The sequence below is a fragment of the Schistocerca cancellata genome, chromosome 4 (genome assembly GCF_023864275.1).
Source record: "Schistocerca cancellata isolate TAMUIC-IGC-003103 chromosome 4, iqSchCanc2.1, whole genome shotgun sequence".
In the NCBI taxonomy this organism is placed as follows: domain Eukaryota; kingdom Metazoa; phylum Arthropoda; class Insecta; order Orthoptera; family Acrididae; genus Schistocerca; species Schistocerca cancellata.
This window is the reverse complement of record NC_064629.1, coordinates 701,288,045-701,306,851: the sequence shown is the minus strand read 5'-3', so window position 1 is coordinate 701,306,851 and position 18,807 is coordinate 701,288,045. Positions and strand designations below refer to the sequence as shown.

General features: G+C 39.1%; 1 protein-coding gene across 1 annotated transcript in view; it reads right to left on the bottom strand.

Annotated features, from left to right (window-relative positions):
- The window catches only part of LOC126184390 (bromodomain adjacent to zinc finger domain protein 2B-like), a 318,222-nt gene that overhangs the window by 281,724 nt on the left and 17,691 nt on the right, over positions 1–18,807 (bottom strand). Inside the window, exons 8-11 of the mRNA XM_049926773.1 lie at positions 15,784–15,804; positions 10,902–11,199; positions 7,362–7,995; positions 6,762–6,916 (exon numbers count right to left, since the gene is read on the bottom strand). Of these exons, the coding sequence (XP_049782730.1) occupies positions 6,762–6,916; positions 7,362–7,995; positions 10,902–11,199; positions 15,784–15,804 (1,108 nt within the window). The remainder of the gene's footprint in view (positions 1–6,761; positions 6,917–7,361; positions 7,996–10,901; positions 11,200–15,783; positions 15,805–18,807) is intronic.

The window sequence follows — 18,807 nt, the reverse complement described above, 5'->3', positions numbered from 1 at the left end:
TGACAACATCATAGAATACATTTGGCAACTATGTGACCATTGATTTACCTCCTGGTTTGGTTCAGAATTATCCCGTTAAATTTGCTTCATATTTTCTTGTCATTTAGATTGAAGATGTTGAATTATTCTCAATTTGAGGTAAAAAATTTATGATTTTGATTCCAGGAAGCTTGTTCCAACAGAAATGCAGCTAACTTTGCCATTTATGTTGTAAATTCCCCATCATGGCCATCACTGGAACAACAAGAGAGTACTGTTTGACAGAGCTGTATAGTAGCTTATCAATAAAGAGTTCACCCTTCAAACAGAAGAGAGTGTTAGTTTTTGCTACTAATCTCACTGATGACAAGAGCCAATAACAGGCAGATTGACAGTCAATACAGAAATCCTAAGACATCTCTCCCATTCCTTCATTCTGTCGCCTGTAGATCTAAAGGTGGAAAACTTGCTGAATTGCATACTTGTTAGTGCCTGCTTTTTCTGCTTCTGTCAATTGTATTGACTTAATTGTGGCACTGAATTCTTTCTTAACTGGATTTTGTTATGTATCAATCCCTACTGCTACAGTTGCATGCTTTTGTGGTAGTCCTGTAATGCTACTTCGGTTTGCTACAGACTGAACATAGACACAGCACATTTCAATGCCAAAAGTGCATATTATCCGGCTAATTTGTTATGATTTGGGATACTTTGTTTTATTAAAAACCACTTCTTTCATAATGTTATCACAATAATTTGTCATTCATTTCTATTAGCACAATGAATATTAAATAGCAATTTTTCATTAGTTTACTGAACACAACTTTAAATTTAAGAGATAAATATATCAGCAGCAATATAGTCTTCCACATTATCTAAAATTGCCTGACAATGTTCAGATTGTTTTTTGAACTCACGCTTGTAGACAATATCTTGGTAGCATTTCATCTCCTTGCATTTTACACTGTATTAATAGACAGTAAAGCTGCGCAGTTCAGCATAACAATCCCTCTTCCTACCCCTACAACCCTTTACTCCAAAAGCTTGTGAACTTCCTTGTCTTTTATATGCATCTTCTCCTGCCGCCACCAGCACTTGATGGGTAGAGTGTTTTATTTCTCCAGTTATGTTATAATATGCTCTAAGTTACATCAATAGTTAGAGGGCTGAATTGTAGGACACTATCTTTGATATGTATGAAATGGCTGCTACTATTGCAACAACTGATCATATAATGTGTTTATTCATACCTTCTGTTCTGTTCAGTGATGTCAGATCACCACACAGTTGTAGGTGACATCTGTGGCTGGTAACCTAACAATTGTGGTTCATTTTCATTGTATGCTTCATTTCTCTGTGTGGAATGTTTATTTTGTCCAAAATAATATCTGAAGCTCGCAGACAAAGTGTACAGAAGAGTATGGTTGCTAAACAGGAATTTCAGCAATCTGCTCCTGTTTTACAAGGTCACATATGTGAGCTCATGTGCGCAGAGTGGGAATAGCTCAAGAAGGAGAGAGACAGTGGTATGACTCTACTGCTGCTAATGAAAGTCGTCAAAAGAACTGCAGATGCTTTGAAGATTCGCAAAAACACTGTTGTGAAAGTTTGAAGGTAAAAATACTGAGCAGAGTGCAGCAAAATACAGAGCAACAAGTAACAAACATGAACAAATTTTAACAAGATGCTGTTCATTGCCATATATATATGGCAATCATAAAAACTCTTCATAAGCCTGAATTATTTAGTAGCAGCAACACTTCTTTCTTATCAGTTTCCAGAGCCCTTGGTTTCAAGTATCAAACAATTAATGTAGACAAAATTATAATGGAAATATCATTATGTGGTATTGTTGAATTTTAAGACACATTGTTAGGCAAAATTTGGAGACACTGTGATTGTGTAAACCATGGATAAATGACAGTCATTCCATCAGAAGAAACTGAGCAGATGACAGTGGAAGTGGAAGTACCACTATCCCAGTGGGAAAGAGTAATTGTCTTGCATACTGGACTTTCCGCTCGTTTCGTACCAGACTGTCTCCTGGTTTACAAATAAAGGAAAACAAGTGATTACAATGAGGAGATCAATCACAAGAGTTTTCTGAAGTGATTCAAGGGGCAACTACTGGAAAACTTAAACCAGCCATCTGTCACACTAATGGATAATAGCCCCACACCACTTGCTTATTATTCAACAATATGTCATTGTGTGAGGTGGCAAAAGAACATGGGCACACAGTTGTTAGGGTTTCACCAAACAACTGCCATTACTACAACACTGAAATGATCAAGGATTATGTGACAACAAATAATAACAGTTTCACTGTGGGAGAAATTGAGAATTTGTAAGAGGATACAGTGACACAAGCAATACAAAAGAAATGAAGTAACGTTGTATTCCACACAAAAAGTTGAACACTACAGGGATTGGTGAATACTTAAGCAACATGAAGGATTATGATATGTTTCAGCACCACTTTCATAACAAATATGCCACTTAAAAGTGAGTTGTCCTGATTATTGTAAAGGATTGTGCACGTCCTCTTGCTTTGCTGAAATGTACAAATAATAGGGAACTGGTATCATTATTCACAGGAGTGCACTTCTCAAGCAACAAAGATATTAGGTTCCTGTAAGGAGAAAGTACTGCACATTAACAGGGAGTGCAAGAAGATAGTACAACATAGCACAGCTGATATGATTCAAGTAAAAGTTAGGTTAGTTTAGGTTAGAGAATTCCCTCCCTAGGCCCGACAAGACGCCTCCTGAGACGCGGCAAGGTAGGAGTAGGCAAAATGCAACAGGGAATAACAATATTAATGTGCTAATAGTAAACTGCAGGAGCGTCTATAAAAAGGTCCCAGAACTGCTCTCATTAATAAACGGTCACAACGCCCATATAGTACTATGGACAGAAAGTTGACTGAAACCAGACGTAAACAGTAATGAAATCCTAAACTCAGATTGGAATGTATACCGCAGAGACAGGCTGCACAGTGAAGGGGGAGGCGTGTTTATAGTGATAAGAAGTGCAATAGTATCGAAGGAAATTGACGGAGATCCGAAATGTGAAATGATTTGGGTGAAGGTCACGGTTAAAGCAGGCTCAGACATGATAATTGGATGTCTCTATAGGCCCCCTGGCTCAGCTGTGGCTGAACACCTGAAGGATAATTTGGAAAATATTTCGAGTAGATTTCCCCACCATGTTATAGTTCTGGGTGGAGATTTTAATTTGCCGGATGTAGACTGGGAGACTCAAACGTTCATAACGGGTGGCAGGGACAAAGAATCCAGTGAAAGTGCTTTATCTGAAAACTACCTTGAGCAGTTAAACAGAGAACCGACTCGTGGCGATAACATATTAGACCTTCTGGTGACAAACAGACCCGAACTATTTGAAAAAGTTAACGCAGAACAGGGAATCAGCGATCATAAAGAGGTTACAGCATCGATGATTTCAGCCGTAAATAGAAATATTAATAAGGGTAGGAAGATTTTTCTGTTTAGAAAAAGTGACAAAAAGCAGATTTCAGAGTACCTGTTGGCTCAACACAAAAGTTTTGTCTCAAGTACAGATAGTGTTGAGGATCAGTGGACAAAGTTCAAAACCATCGTACATTATGCGTTACATGAGTATATGCCAAGCAAGATCGTAAGAGATGGAAAAGAGCCGCCGTGGTACAACAACCGAGTTAGAAAACTGCTGCGGAAGCAAAGGGAACTTCACAGCAAACATAAACATAGCCAAAGCCTTGCAGACAAACAAAAATTACGCGAAGCGAAATGTAGTGTGAGGAGGGCTATGCGAGAGGCATTCAATGAATTCGAAAGTAAAGTTCTATGTACTGACTCGGCAGAAAATCCTAAGAAATTTTGGTCTTATGTCAAAGCGGTAGGTGGATCAAAACAAAATGTCCAGGCACTCTGTGACGAAAATGGTACTGAAACAGAGGATGATAGACTAAAGGCCGAAATACTAAATGTCTTTTTCCAAAGTTATTTCACAGAGGAAGACTGCACTGTAGTTCCTTCTCTAGATTGTCGCACAAATGACAAAATGGTAGATATCGAAATAGACGACAGAGGGTAGAGAAACAATTAAAATCGCTCAAAAGAGGAAAGGCCTCTGGACCTGACGGGATACCAGTTAGATTTTACACAGAGTATGCGAAGGAACTTGCCCCCATTCTTGCAGCGGTGTACCGTAGGTCTCTAGAAGAGCGTAGTGTTCCAAAGGATTGGAAAAGGGCACAGGTCATCCCCGTTTTCAAGAAGGGACGTCGAACAGATGTACAGAACTATAGACCTATATCTCTAACGTCGATCAGTTGTAGAATTTTGGAACACGTATTGTGTTCGAGTATAATGACTTTTCTGGAGACTAGAAATCTACTCTGCAGGAATCAGCATGGGTTTCGAAAAAGACGGTCATGTGAAACCCAGCTCGCGCTATTCGTCCATGAGACTCAGAGGGACATAGACACAGGTTCACAGGTAGATGCAGTGTTTCTTGACTTCCGCAAGGTATTCAATACAGTTCCCCACAGTCGTTTAATGAACAAAGTAAGAGCATATGGACTATCAGACCAATTGTGTGATTGGATTGAGGAGTTCCTAGATAACAGGACGCAGCATGTCATTCTCAATGGAGAGAAGTCTTCCGAAGTAAGAGTGATTTCAGGTGTGCTGCAGGGGAGTGTCATAGGACCGTTGCTATTCACAATATACATAAATGACCTGATGGATGACATCGGAAGTTCACTGAGGCTTTTTGCAGATGATGCTGTGGTGTATCGAGAGGTTGTAACAATGGAAAATTGTACTGAAATGCAGGAGGATCTGCAGCGAATTGACGCATGGTGCAGGGAATGGCAATTGAATCTCAATGTAGACAATTGTAATGTGCTGTGAATACACAGAAAGATAGATTCTTTATCATTTAGCTACAAAATAACAGGTCAGCAACTGGAAGCAGTTAATACCATAAATTATCTGGGAGTACGCATTAGGAGTGATTTAAAATGGAATGATCATATAAAGTTGATCGTCGGTAAAGCAGATGCCAGACTGAGATTCATTGGAAGAATCCTAAGGAAATGCAATCCGAAAACAAAGGAAGTAGGTTACAGTACGCTTGTTCGCCCACTGCTTGAATACTGCTCAGCAGTGTGGGATCCGTACCAGATAGGGTTGATAGAAGATATAGAGAAGATCCAACGGAGAGCAGCGCGCTTCGTTACAGGATCATTTAGAAATCGCGAAAGCGTTACGGAGATGATAGATAAACTCCAGTGGAAGACTCTGCAGGAGAGACGCTCAGTAGCTCGGTACAGGCTTTTGTTAAAGTTTCGAGAACATACCTTCACCGAAGAGTCAAGCAGTATATTGCTCCCTCCTACGTATATCTCGCAAAGAGACCATGAGGATAAAATCAGAGAGATTAGAGCCCACACAGAGGCATACCGACAATCCTTCTTTCCACGAACAATACGAGACTGAAATAGAAGGGAGAACCGATAGAGGTATTCAAGGTACCCTCCACCAAACACCGTCAGGTGGCTTGCAGAGTATGGATGTAGATGTAGATGTAGATGTAGAAAGGTAGTTAGTTTAGCTGGAAGAATGTGAAGGCATGTGTTTACTGAATACGTGCTTTCAGATAGCTTTATTTATCACATTACAAACAGTTTTCAATCCCCACTTCATATTTCCATTGGAAAAAGTATATTTTAATGTCTGTAACTTGTCAGATTTGTAACTTGTCAGCATTTATAGACTTAGAGAAAGCTTTTGACAATGTTGACTGGAATAATCTCTTTCAAATTCTAAAGGTGGCAGGGGTAAAATACAGGGAGCGAAAGGCTATTTACAATTTGTACAGAAACCAGATGGCAGTTATAAGAGTTGAGGGACATGAAAGGGAAGCAGTGGTTGGGAAGGGAGTAAGACAGGGTTGTAGCCTCTCCCCGATGTTATTCAATCTGTATATTGAGCAAGCAGTAAAGTAAACAAAAGAAAAATTAGGAGTAGGTATTAAAATCCATGGAGAAGAAATAAAAACTTTGAGGTTCGCCGATGACATTGTAATTCTGTCAGAGACAGCAAAGGACTTGGAAGAGCAGCTGAATGGAATGGACAGTGTGTTGAAAGGAGGATATAAGATGAACATCAACAAAAGCAAAACGAGGATAATGGAATGTAGTCAAATTAAGTCGGGTGATGCTGAGGGAATTAGATTAGGAAATGAGACACTTAAAGTAGTAAAGAAGTTTTGCTATTTGGGGAGCAAATTAACTGATGATGGTCAAAGTATAGAGGATATAAAATGTAGACTGGCAATGGCAAGGAAAGCGTATCTGAAGAAGAGAAATTTGTTAACATCGAGTATAGATTTAAGTGTCAGGAAGTCATTTCTGTAAGTATTTGTATGGAGTGTAGCCATGTAGAAGAAGGGATCGGTTGGTAGGACATGTTCTGAGGCATCAAGGGATCACCAATTTAGTATTGGAGGGCAGCGTGGAGGGCAAAAATCGTAGATGGAGACCAAGAGATGAATACACTAAGCAGATTCAGAAGGATGTAGGTTGCAGTAGGTACTGGGAGATGAAGAAGGTTGCACAGGATAGAGTAGCATGGAGAGCTGCATCAAACCAGTCTCAGGACTGAAGACCACAACAACCACAACAACAACAACTTGTCAGATGTGCCATCCATGCTGCAAACTGCAGATAGTAAAATTATGTTTACCTGAACAAGCATAAGTAATTTGGTTCTCACCTTTATACATACATCATTCTCTTCACCTCCACTGCTTGGCCTTGGTGAATCAGCTGCTGCAAAAAGCTGTTTGAGTGAAGGACTTGGAGATGTTGGAACTGCAGGTGCTGGACTCTGCACAACCCTCCTTGGTTTTGGGCCTGGTTTTCTTCGTGCTGTAACATTACTGGCTTTATGTTTCTGGTGTTGCTTAAAACTTAGGCTCCTAATAAAACAGTTTGATGATGGAACACAAATGATGAAAAAGCTGACTCTTAATAATGTAACTTACTGACTAATCTGCTGACTTCAAATTAATATACTGTTAGTACAGTGTTGACTGAGTTGTAACAGGGTAAAACCTGTTTAACATCGACTGAAACATACCACATCATCATTTCCAGTTTTGTGCATTAGTTGTACTGATACATCATATATCACTGAGTTTCTTTCCACTCAAATGGAGCTGCAGGCCTAGTTACTCTATCAACTACTGATGGAGACAGTAAAGCTAAGGTAATCCACGGTGACATAACAATAGATCAGCTATCTTAAAGAAGAGAGCCTTTAACTCTCCATTCAGAAAAATTATGTTACTCACCTATTGTGAAGTATACTTACATGTTCTCTCTGAATGAACAGGTGTTGCAGCTGCCAAAGATGCAGATAACGATGACAGTGATGATAAAGATGAGGAATGGGCAGCAACTGGTGTGCAGTTACTCAGATTGAGACTGCCGCTGCTATTACACAGGCTGGTTATGTTGTTATTGATCACACTATTGCTGTTATTGTGTATACTGTTTGTAGTCACACCACTAACGGCACTATTAACTGTGGCACTGTTGCTTCTACTAGTGGAAGCTTGAGGTTTCATAGAAAGATTAAGAGGTAAATCATTTTCATTTCCTGAGATGCCAAACGAGCCTACACCAAAGGACGGGATATTGAGGGGTACTGCTCCATTACTACTGTGTGCAGGCAATTTTATGACTTCAACTCTGTCCCTGTCTCGTTCACGTTCACGATCTCTTTCCCTCTCTCTCTCCCTCTCCCTCTCCCTCTCCCTCTCCCTGTCTCTCTCCCTCTCTCTTTCTCGTTCCCTTTCACGTTCACGTTCACGTTCCCGTTCACGTTCACGTTCCCTCTCCCGTTCCCGTTCCTTTTCCCGCTCACGTTCTCGGTCTCTTTCCCTTTCACGTTCACGCTCCAGAGATGCAGATGGAATTACTTGCTCACGATAGTCCAGAGGTTCCTGAAAATAAAGAATTTTGTTTTTAATAACAATAATGAAACAAAGGAAATATAATATGTTGGATTAAGTGGCAATAATTGGACATAATTTTTTATTCCCTTAATGTGGCACCCTATCCTGGAGGGAAAAGTAACAGGACCCTGTGCTCTGCTAGAGTCAGTCGCTGGAACTTCATAAAGTCAGTCATCATCGACATCTGGAGGCCACCATTGGCTTGTGTTTGCCATATGCTGTCTACAGTTATTAAAAATGTGAACATGAGAATGAAATTTCAATGTGAACACGGTTTACAGACTTAGCTTTTAGACTACATTGGACTTCTGTTTCTGCCCACAGTTCATTACCAGGGGAGCATTTATATTATTATACTAGGAAAATGTAACCCATTAAAGGTGTTTTCAGTTTCATTGTGTTCACGTGCAGTTAGTAAAATGCAATATAACAAATATAAGATTGGCAATGAGGAACATTGGACGCTTATACATTTTATGGTGGAAGAATTGCTTAAGCTGCTTCAACAACAGTTAAAAGTACACAATAAAACAAAGGAAAAAGAACACCAGAACAGACAAGGAAATTCAGAAGGCTCATGAAGAAAAAATATTGCAAATTCTACAGTAGACTACTTGGTCAATGCATCCAATGGTGCCTTCATTTCTTCCAATGTCTGAGGAAAACCCAGATAATTGGGAACTTTATCTGAGTAAATGGTTGCATTACTTTTTGGAGTTTGCAGTAAAATTGCTAAAGCAACAACATTCTTTGGAACAGGTGATTTATTATCTGCTAATTATAAAAAAAAAAGTATTTTTGTACCATGGCACAAATTTTAATTCATTTCTTCCGCTTCCAGCATTATCATAAATTAATTAAAAAAAAAAAAAAAAAAAAAAAAAAAAAAAAAAAAAAAAAAAACATGTGCATGTAGCTGTCACTAGGTTAAAATTCCTGCACTGTCCTGCCATGATTGGGCAGCAGACATGACAGGATTGAGTAACTACTGGCAGTATGAATTTCTCAATCCTATTTGCCAGCAATCTTATGCCAAGTCTTTGACTCTATATGTGGTAATCCAACTGGCATCGGATAGAGAAGTCAGATAGGCTCCACTGAAATTGCCATACCAAATCATGTCCATGGCGCAGACAGATATCAGCTGTTACAGCAGAATTTGCACAATAGGTAACAGTGTTGGACATATCTATCAACTTGACCAATCAGTCTCAAGCCATGGTCTGGCCTCGCAGCCCACAGGTCATTCAGCAACAGATAACATTTGCAGAGCAAGAAAGTTGCTCCACATCCAGACAAACATAATAATTTTCATGACCTCAATTGCAGAATCAGTGGCAACAGCAAATAAGGGGACTGAGTCCCAACATAAATTATTAATTGATACAAAAATTACATAAAAATGATAAACTTTCAGAGAGATAAGCGTCTGTTTGTTTCCTTGTAAATCAAGATATTTCTATGCAGCTATGGTTGCCAATGTTATCTCTGTCAAAGAGCAGGTTGTTGAATTACAGTGGTAAACTAGTATCTGCTATAAAGAATTTTGCAACTGACATAACATATAGAAAAGTCATTCAGGATTCGGTTGTGGTGGTGGTGGTTTCACTCACAACTCAGAACATTTTTTGCCTTGATCCATTTTCAGCTTTCAGGTTTTTGATACAAGACAATACAAACTGGGTGTCTGATGCTTCCCTCTTCTAAGCACTGGAAGAACCATGTCATGAAGTTGAGGCACTATTTGTTTCCACATTTAAGTACAACCACAATGTTTCAAACACATATAGCACGTCTGCTCCCAGCTTCATTACATGCTCAAAAATGCTACAGTCAATTCCAAGACAGTAATTGATTCCTATCCCTTACAATGTCCAGAGGAGGTGATATTATCTTCACAAAGATATACAGTAGAGAGTGCTTTTCACACGTGAAACTAACCTGTGCTTGCACATTTGCTAGGGACTGACGACCAAGCACAGCAGTTTGGTCCCTTCCCCCCTGCCCCCCCTCCCCCCTTTGAGCTAACCAACCACCCACATTTGATGAGTGAGAAATCTCAGAGACTATTAGTGTTAAACACCTCTTCAGGTTGGTAGGCTACACTCTCCTTCTATTTGCAATAGTAAGTAATCATCCATTTTTCAGCACTTCTCGGAAAATTTGATTTTGTGCAACTTAACAGAAGACATGGTATAACTGGATCATAGACGAGAGAACATGCATAATGTTTGTAACTCTTCATTTTATTGTACAATGATTCTTGAATATAATTTTCAAAAACATCACTTTAATCAACCCAATATTCTGTGCTTTAGATTTAGTTCGCGCAGTCCAGGATGAATCATGTTGAAGCCACTTAAAAATGTCTCAGCCTTCTTCACTGAAAGTATTGCAACAGTTGCTGGGAAAAATTAATTAATATGCAGAGTTCATCTTCAACATTGCTGACAGCTTATCCATTAAAGCAACTGCATAAGAAAGGAGCTACGTTCGTCTGGATTCCATGCCTGTAGTGTGACATTTTTCAAGCTTAAGATAGCATGAATATAAGCACTATGGCTGACAATGTACACACCTTGAAAACCACTAATTTTAACACACATTTCTAGAGTACGAGGAATGATCTATAGATTCTTTACAGAACTTTGCAGACCCAATGAAGATCTGGTGTGTTTTAGTGAAACTAAAGACAGCAATAATTCAACTGTTCTCCAAGAAAAGAATGTAACAAGTTAATTACATTATCACTTTACTCCATCACTCTCTTTTTCTTTTTCTCTCTCTTAACATTGAACAATGTGCAACCAAATTAAATTACTCCAGAAATATATTACAGTAACAACACAACCACGCTACAGAACAAGCAGTATAATTAAAGCAACTGTACTCACTGTATTCACTGCCGTCCTATTACGCTGCCTTCTGCTTCCTCCACTGGAACCACCTCCTCCGCTACCACCACCACTGCTGCCACCACCGCTACCACTTCCTGCACCACCTCGCTCAATCATAAGACCTGGTCCAAGATGTGTTGGCATCACACTCAGAGATGGTGGATCCAACGAAATAGTCTTCTTACGGCCACGGTTTGTTGTGCCAGGAATTTTCGGTCCAACAATTGAAGATGTATACTTTATAATTTCCGTATCTGGGGGTAGCCTTACACCACCGAGAATGCTTGTTGGATCACTGTAAATGCATTTTTGTCAATAATAGTTGGAATCAACACTGTTATACAAGTAACAGCACTAATAGATTAACTATCTCTGCTTTCTATATATAATTACCACCATAGATACATAGAACAACTTACCACAAACACATAATGACCAAATTTCTAAATCTTACTAAAATAACACCAGAATACATTTTTAACAAATTCTAATGGTCATTGCACAACACTGAAAACTTTCTGGTCACAGCACACAGTAATTTTTTTTTTTTTTTTTTTTTTTTTTTAAAAGAAAGGGGGCAATGGAAGTTTGTCAACTAAGTGTCATGGGTGCAGGGCTCTATATGCTACATCTAGTATAGTCAGCAAATCTTCTTAATAAGAAAATACAAAACAATGTAATAATAAAGTACAAGCTGGGAAAGGAAGCTTGACTTAAAATGAGTTCTTGTTAAAGTACATAAAAAAAACATGGTATACTTTGAACAAAAGACATATGGATTTATGGATTATTATTCAGAAGCATCTGAGGAATTTTGAGCATTCATGAGTAGTCACTGGCTTTGCTGTAGCTCACAAGTTCAACGGCATTAGGGACAGTGCTGTTTTGATTGGAACAGCACACAGAAGTATTACTGCCAAGACAGATTTTGATTGCACCTCCATGCTATGAGTGTAATTGCTCAATAATGTGTATTGCAGCATGGGTTGCTGTTCAAAATCACAAAGCGTTGCTAATCTGGTTTTGAAGATCACTAATACATCTTTCAATTATAATTTATTTAATCAATGAAATGCCGGCCGGTGTGGCCGAGCGGTTCTAGGAGCTACAGTCTGGTACTGTGCAACCACTACAGTGGCAGGTTCAAATCCTGCCTCGCATGGCTCTATGTGGTGTCCTTAGGTTAGTTACGTTTAAGTAGTTCTAAGTTCTATGACCTCCGATGTTAATTCCCATAGTGCTCAGAGCCATTTGAACCAATCAATGAAATGCTCTACACAAGGACTAGTCGCACATCCCTTGTCATTTTTTTGCAATCGAACTGCATGGACAAATAAAAAGTGATTAAGGATGAATATAGAAACAACTTGCCCAACATCACCTTGTGGGTAACACACACAGGTGTATAGACATGCAGCCCCGTATGATAAAAGTCCACCTGGCAGATGGGTGACCACCTCCATAGCTCAGTGGTCAGCATGTTTGGCTACTATGTGGAGAACCCGGTTTCCATTCCTGGTAGTGCCAAGAATTTTTTCATGGTGGGAGGACTGGAACAAAGTGCACTCAGCCTCTTGATGCCAACTGAGGAACTACTTGAGTGAGAAGTTATTGCTCCAAAGCCAAGAAAAGTCAACAATGGCTGGGAGAGTGGCACAGTAATCCCACTCTCCTCTATACTGCATCCAATGATGCCACTGCAGAGGATGAAACAGTGGTCAGTTGGTGCCAACTGGTCCATCAGGGCCAGGAGACAGAGTTTTAGTAATTATACGCACACTTACTGATACATGTAGTTATTTTTCTATATGATAACAGCCATATGGAAGGAGCTATCAATATGCCCATCAAAAGAATGATGTAATGTATGAACTCTTCATAAAGGGACAGGAAAAAACTGTATTACCTAACAAGCAAACACGAAATGTGACTCTGATCTCTAATTTGCAGTTCAGCCATGTTTTCCCTTTATTTACTCCACGATGAGAAAAAATCTTTTAACAATGTGCATATCTTTGTGAAATACTATCCAACAGAGTGCAAGAGTGCATTCCAGAACATAACACAAAACTGTGACTGAAAACAACGTACTCACCACATGTGCATAGGTACTTGAAGCTAAACCTATATTAAGCTGAGCGAGTTTTTATACCACCGTATTCTTATCCTCTACAATTTCCCCTCCTTCTCTCACCTTCTCACCCCCAAGCTGTCATCTCTGCTCCTACATGTTACCACCATCATAATCATCCCACCTGCTCCTGCCAAGACAATTATACAGCCCAGCCATGCCACAATGCCAGAAAAATTGGTTACATAGGCACCCCTTCCTTGTAGATTTTGGGAATACTTGGCAACATTAACTCACACAGTTATGGATTGGTCCAACATATAGCAATGCTTCTAAAATCACTTGTGGGATACTGCAGTCACCACGTAAATAACTCAACTGATATTGTGAATGTACTTAATGATGTGTGACTGCAGAGGTATGATCTTCTAATGAGTTTTGATGTTATACCACATTTTACGGAAGTACCACTTCAAGACTCCTTGAAACTCCTCGCTCGACACTCCGAGTGACAAACAATTAAATTTGCTGAGCATGTGCTGACTACCACCTACTTCATTTGCAACAGGGAGTTTTTTGAACAAATAGATGGAGCAGTCATGAGACCCTAACTGGTCCCAGAGATAGAAAATCACCATATGGAACATTTCAAGATGATGGCATTTCAAATTGCTTCAACACATTGGCAGTATGGGAACATGGCAGGCAGTTACTGGATGACTTTCTGGACCACCCTAACAGCATCCTTCAAAACATTACTTTTACTATGGGAATATACGAGAATGGATGTCTCCCTTTCTTAAATATACTAATACAGAAGAAAGCAGATGGTACACTAGGCCAAGCAGTGTATATGAAGAAAAACCACACAGGCCTGTTCTTGCATGCAACAATCTGCCACCATCAAGCACTGGAGTGGGCAGTGCTAACCATTCTGGTACATAGAGTGTGCACCATGTGTGACAAAGAAAGCTTCCCAGCTGAGCTACAACACCTGAAGGGAGCATTCCATAAAAATGGGTACAATGAATACAAGTTGGAAGGGTATCCAAGAAAACGAAAGACAAGATGCAACAAACTGGAAAGAGGAGAAGGAGACAAGAGGCTCATGTCATTTCTTACTTGGGGCCACTCTCAGCCACGCTGGCTCTGCAAAAGACCTACTGAAACTTCACATACTTGGGATATACAGCATCCCTTGTGTTGCGAATGCAGCGGCCAACATCAGACATGTCAGTGTAGTATCTCAAAATACCATGAGGAACACATCAAACACATCAGGTGTGCAAAATTGGGACACAGAGAGAAATCAGTAGTGGCAAAGCATAGCATACTCAGACATCAAATGCCTGATTTTGAGAACACCAAGTTGCTCTGCCAAGCTACTGGCAACTGTGACATCATTATAAAAGAATCCATATAAATATGGATCCATGAGAATCTAGTCAAGGGAACGAATGTTACTAACTTAGTTCAGCACAGAATCCCATATCAGTGACAATACGAGTGTGTACCCAGCACTGTCCAGCATGCAATACACATCTGGAACGTCCATGCAGGGATTTGGATTTAAGCATAGCATCTGGCCCCCCTGCCTCTCTCACCACTGCCCACTGCATCCTCATCTTCCTTCCTGATGACTGTTCGCAAATGACCCAGCAAGGTGAAGGAAGTTCATCACTAATGTAAATACTGGGACAAACACAACACCTTGAAACTTCAGCAGAAAATGATGAGTATGGAACATCATGCTGTCCCCTGGCTTGGAACTTAAAGAGCTTTTCATCAGTATTATAAGCTGACAAAGTCTACATTCACACAAGCTTGGTTAGGTTTTGAACAGACCTCCTAAGAACTGCACTCTTATAGCGAACAAAACCTGGAACCTGGCTTTTTTATTGTAGTGTTCCAACTAAGTAATATAACAAGAACTGGGTGCTTGAAGAAGAGCCATGATCAAATAAATCCTAGAAAAAATCTATTTGTTGAGTAGGGCAGTGTTGTGCTAACAAGAGACCGAATTTCAGCTGTCAATTGTCATGACTGCAAATAACTTTATTATTGTCAAGTACACTTACTAGTTTTAACCCAAAGTACCTTCCACATATTCTCAAAAAGTCTGTTTTCACTGACAATGAAGCCATTAGTGCTATGGAAACCTACTTCTGATAAAGCACATCATTAAATTAATAAATACACACTCAAAAATCAAAAGACAAAACACAATCCAACAAATAAATGTTTTAGGTTTCATTCAGAAACAACTCAGTGAAATCTGACACTGAATCAATACATTTTTCAATAATTTTATGACACTATGCAAATGGAAAAAAAATCACAATTTGTCACTTCTTTTTAAATATTCCTTTAAATCAGCTTTGATTATTCACAACTGTATCAAATCTGTGTATTTCTGCAACAATGATGAGCAGGAACAAGTTTTTATGATGATACGTGCGCGCTATGTGAACTTGATTGTATTTGTAATTGCAGAGATAAACAATTTTAATGGGTCAACTTGGATTGTTTTTTTTCTATTTATTGTAAAATTAAGACACACGGTGCACCAGTTTATTTATAAAAAGGCAATATTGCTGTCCTGAAGTAAAAACGTATGGTCTGCGGCAATGGTAAATGAAAATCAAGTGCCCAAAAATGTTTTGCTTGAATAAAAACTAGTACCGTAGTTAAAAAGTTACAGCAACGGAAATGTAGCAGTGTCAAGTAACCTTGCATTAACATGGTAACAGCCACTGTGTAATGTGTAATGTGTAATAGATAAAGTGACAAAAAATTCAAATTTCTTACCTTTGTTCTCGGCCAGCAGCACTGAACAAAATATAAAATTGTATGTATTAGCCAATTGCAAATGCATAGATCATGGAAAATAAATACATTTGTTTACAAAATCATGCTTAAATAACAATTAGTTCCTAATGTTTTAAAAAATTTTTAAAACATAAGGAACGAGACTGTGTCATATGACACAGTCTCGGGAGTAATAAACAAAAATAAATGTTTTACTTTAAAAGCACTAGCATTCTGGCTAATACTTTGAAAAACACTCTTTACTAGTTTGCATGAATTTGCCACAACACACGACTGTAGTCTCCACTACAGAATCAATTCCAAGACTAAATTACATTACTGAGGAACGCAGCATGCAATTTTTTGGTACCTTGACAACAAAGTGATTCAGCTCTCTACAGGAGAGCCTATTCTGTTAAAAGTGTAAAGGGACTCCAAATGACTGTAGTGTAGCAAATGAAACCTAATCTGTGGACCATGTGAAGATGACACATATCAATCCGAAAGGGTAATTTGGCAAACGATAATAGTCATACCTAACACAGATGAAGAATAATGACATTTTACATTTACCTGAGAGGACACAATCTGGATCAATGAATCAGTTAAAGTTGAGAAAATTATTATGGTTCACATCTGATAAGGTAATAGTCATTGAGTGCAAAAGCAAAGAAAAATATCTTTGGTCTGAATAAAGAAATGAATGAGCCATTTACCATCATATGCTTCAGAGGTTTAGAGAAGGCAATTGCATGGATGTATTTAATGAAACTATGTCACATAATCTAAGTACTCCAACAGCACTGGCCTTCACAGAGACAACCAGTGAAGCAACTGTTCTAATAGAAGGCCAATACATTGCAACAGGAAAGTTACACATAATGAAAATGAAATGAAATGATCATATGGCATTGTTGGCTGGGTGGCCCCATGCGGGGAAGTTCGGCCACCGTATTGCAAGTCCTTTTTAGTTGACGCCACTTCAGTGACTTGTGAGTCAATGATGATGAAAGACACACAACACCCAGTCGTGATGAGGCAGAGAAAATCCCCAACCCCACAGGGAATCGAACACGAGACCACGTGCGCGAGAAGCGAGAATTCTACCACAAGACCACGAGCTGCGGACGTTACACATAAAAAAATTACCAAGAGCTCAAACAATGGAAAATACATGTGTGCGTACACAAACACAAAAAAAAGAAACACATACACACACACACAGACAGCAACTGTTACCTTAAGATGCCTCCACATGCTGCACCTACCAGCCCACCATTACCTGTCCTGAAGGACAATTTTAGAACACTTCATGATCAGTCATGATAACACAAACTCACAGGAAGTTCTGCACAAAAATAAAGCAAAACGTCAAATCACATCATCTGTTCCCTGGAGTTAGATCCATACATTGTTGTTTCTAGGAATGAATGAATTTTTTTTGAAAGTCCGCTGTCAACAAAATGATGTCAAACAGAGGATGTAATAATGTAACTGCTGGTTTGTGGGGATACAAATGTTTACAGGTGCTCAACAATACACTGTGAACTTTAATTGCAAAGTTACTTCATAAATCTGTTTGATTGCAAATATGTAAAAGATAACTTCCTGTGTGATACCCATAAGTTTACATTTACACCCAAAATATGTATTGTAGTAAAATTACCATATCTCATAGAAAACAACATTGCAAAAGAAATATAGGTTGAGTATAACATCTTGCCGCTGCTGAAATCACTGGAGATGAAATAATATTTCAGTTGGAAATGAGAAAGGAAGGATTTATTGAGAAATCAGCATGGCATTTGCATAAAGCGATTTAGGAAAATTACAAGACACACAAACTATGATGGCCATGCAATGATTTGAAACCCACTGTTCCCAAATTCAAGACCAGTGTTTTAAACACTGACCTCTTTTCATAAGAATCTTTCTGGAAATTCAGAGATTATAAGATTTAAAAAGAAACAGATGAAATCAACACAAGGGAACATTGGAGAAGAGAAGTGTGACAAATGGCAGCTTGACTTCCATTCAGTCCCTTGTTGATCAGTCTGGTGTGGCAGCTGAAGGTAGCAAAACAAAAGCCACAGTTTTAAATTCCGTGTTCAAGTAATTGTTCACGCAGGAGAACTGTACAAACATCATTTGACCATCAGACATACTTTCATATGGACAACATAATAATATGCATCCCTCGTGTAGAGAAACAACTGAAAGACTTGAAAGAAAATAAGTTACCAGGTCCAGATGGAATCCCTACTTGGTTTTACAAAGATTACTCTATGGCATTGGCCCCTTACCTAGCTTGCATTTATCATGAATCTCTCGCCCAGTGCAAAGTCATAAGTGACTGGAAAAAAGCACAGGTGACTCCCGTATACATATAAGAAGGGTAAAAAAATGGACCCGCAAAACTGCAGCCCAATATAATAAATTTGCTTGAGACTGAGAAGCTTATGTCCATGGACCAGCATGGTTTTAGAAAGAATTGCTCATGCAAAACTCAACTTGCCCTTTTCTCACGCAATATACTGTGAACTATGGACGAAGAGCAACAGGCAGATTCCATATTTCTAGATTTTCAGAAATCATTTGACATAATGCTTTACTGCAGGCTGTTAACGAAGGTACGTGCATATGGAATAAGTTCACAGGTATGTGAGCGGTTCAAAGACTTCTTAAATAATACAACCCAGTATGATGTCCTTGATGGCAAGTGTTCATCACAGACAAGGGTATCATCAGGAGTGCCCCAGGGAAGTGTGGTAGGACCACTGCTGTTCTCTATGTACATAAATGGTGTGGTGCACAGTGTGTGCAGCAGCCAGCGGTTGTTTGCTGATGATGCTGTGGTGTATGGTAAGGTGTCGAAATTGAGTGACTGTAGTAAGATACAAGATGAATGGCAGCATGTTTAAATGTGGGAAAATGTAAGTTATGCAGATGAGTAGGAAAAACAAACCAGTAATATTCACACACATCATTAATAGTGTACTGCTTGACACAGTCACATTGTTTAAG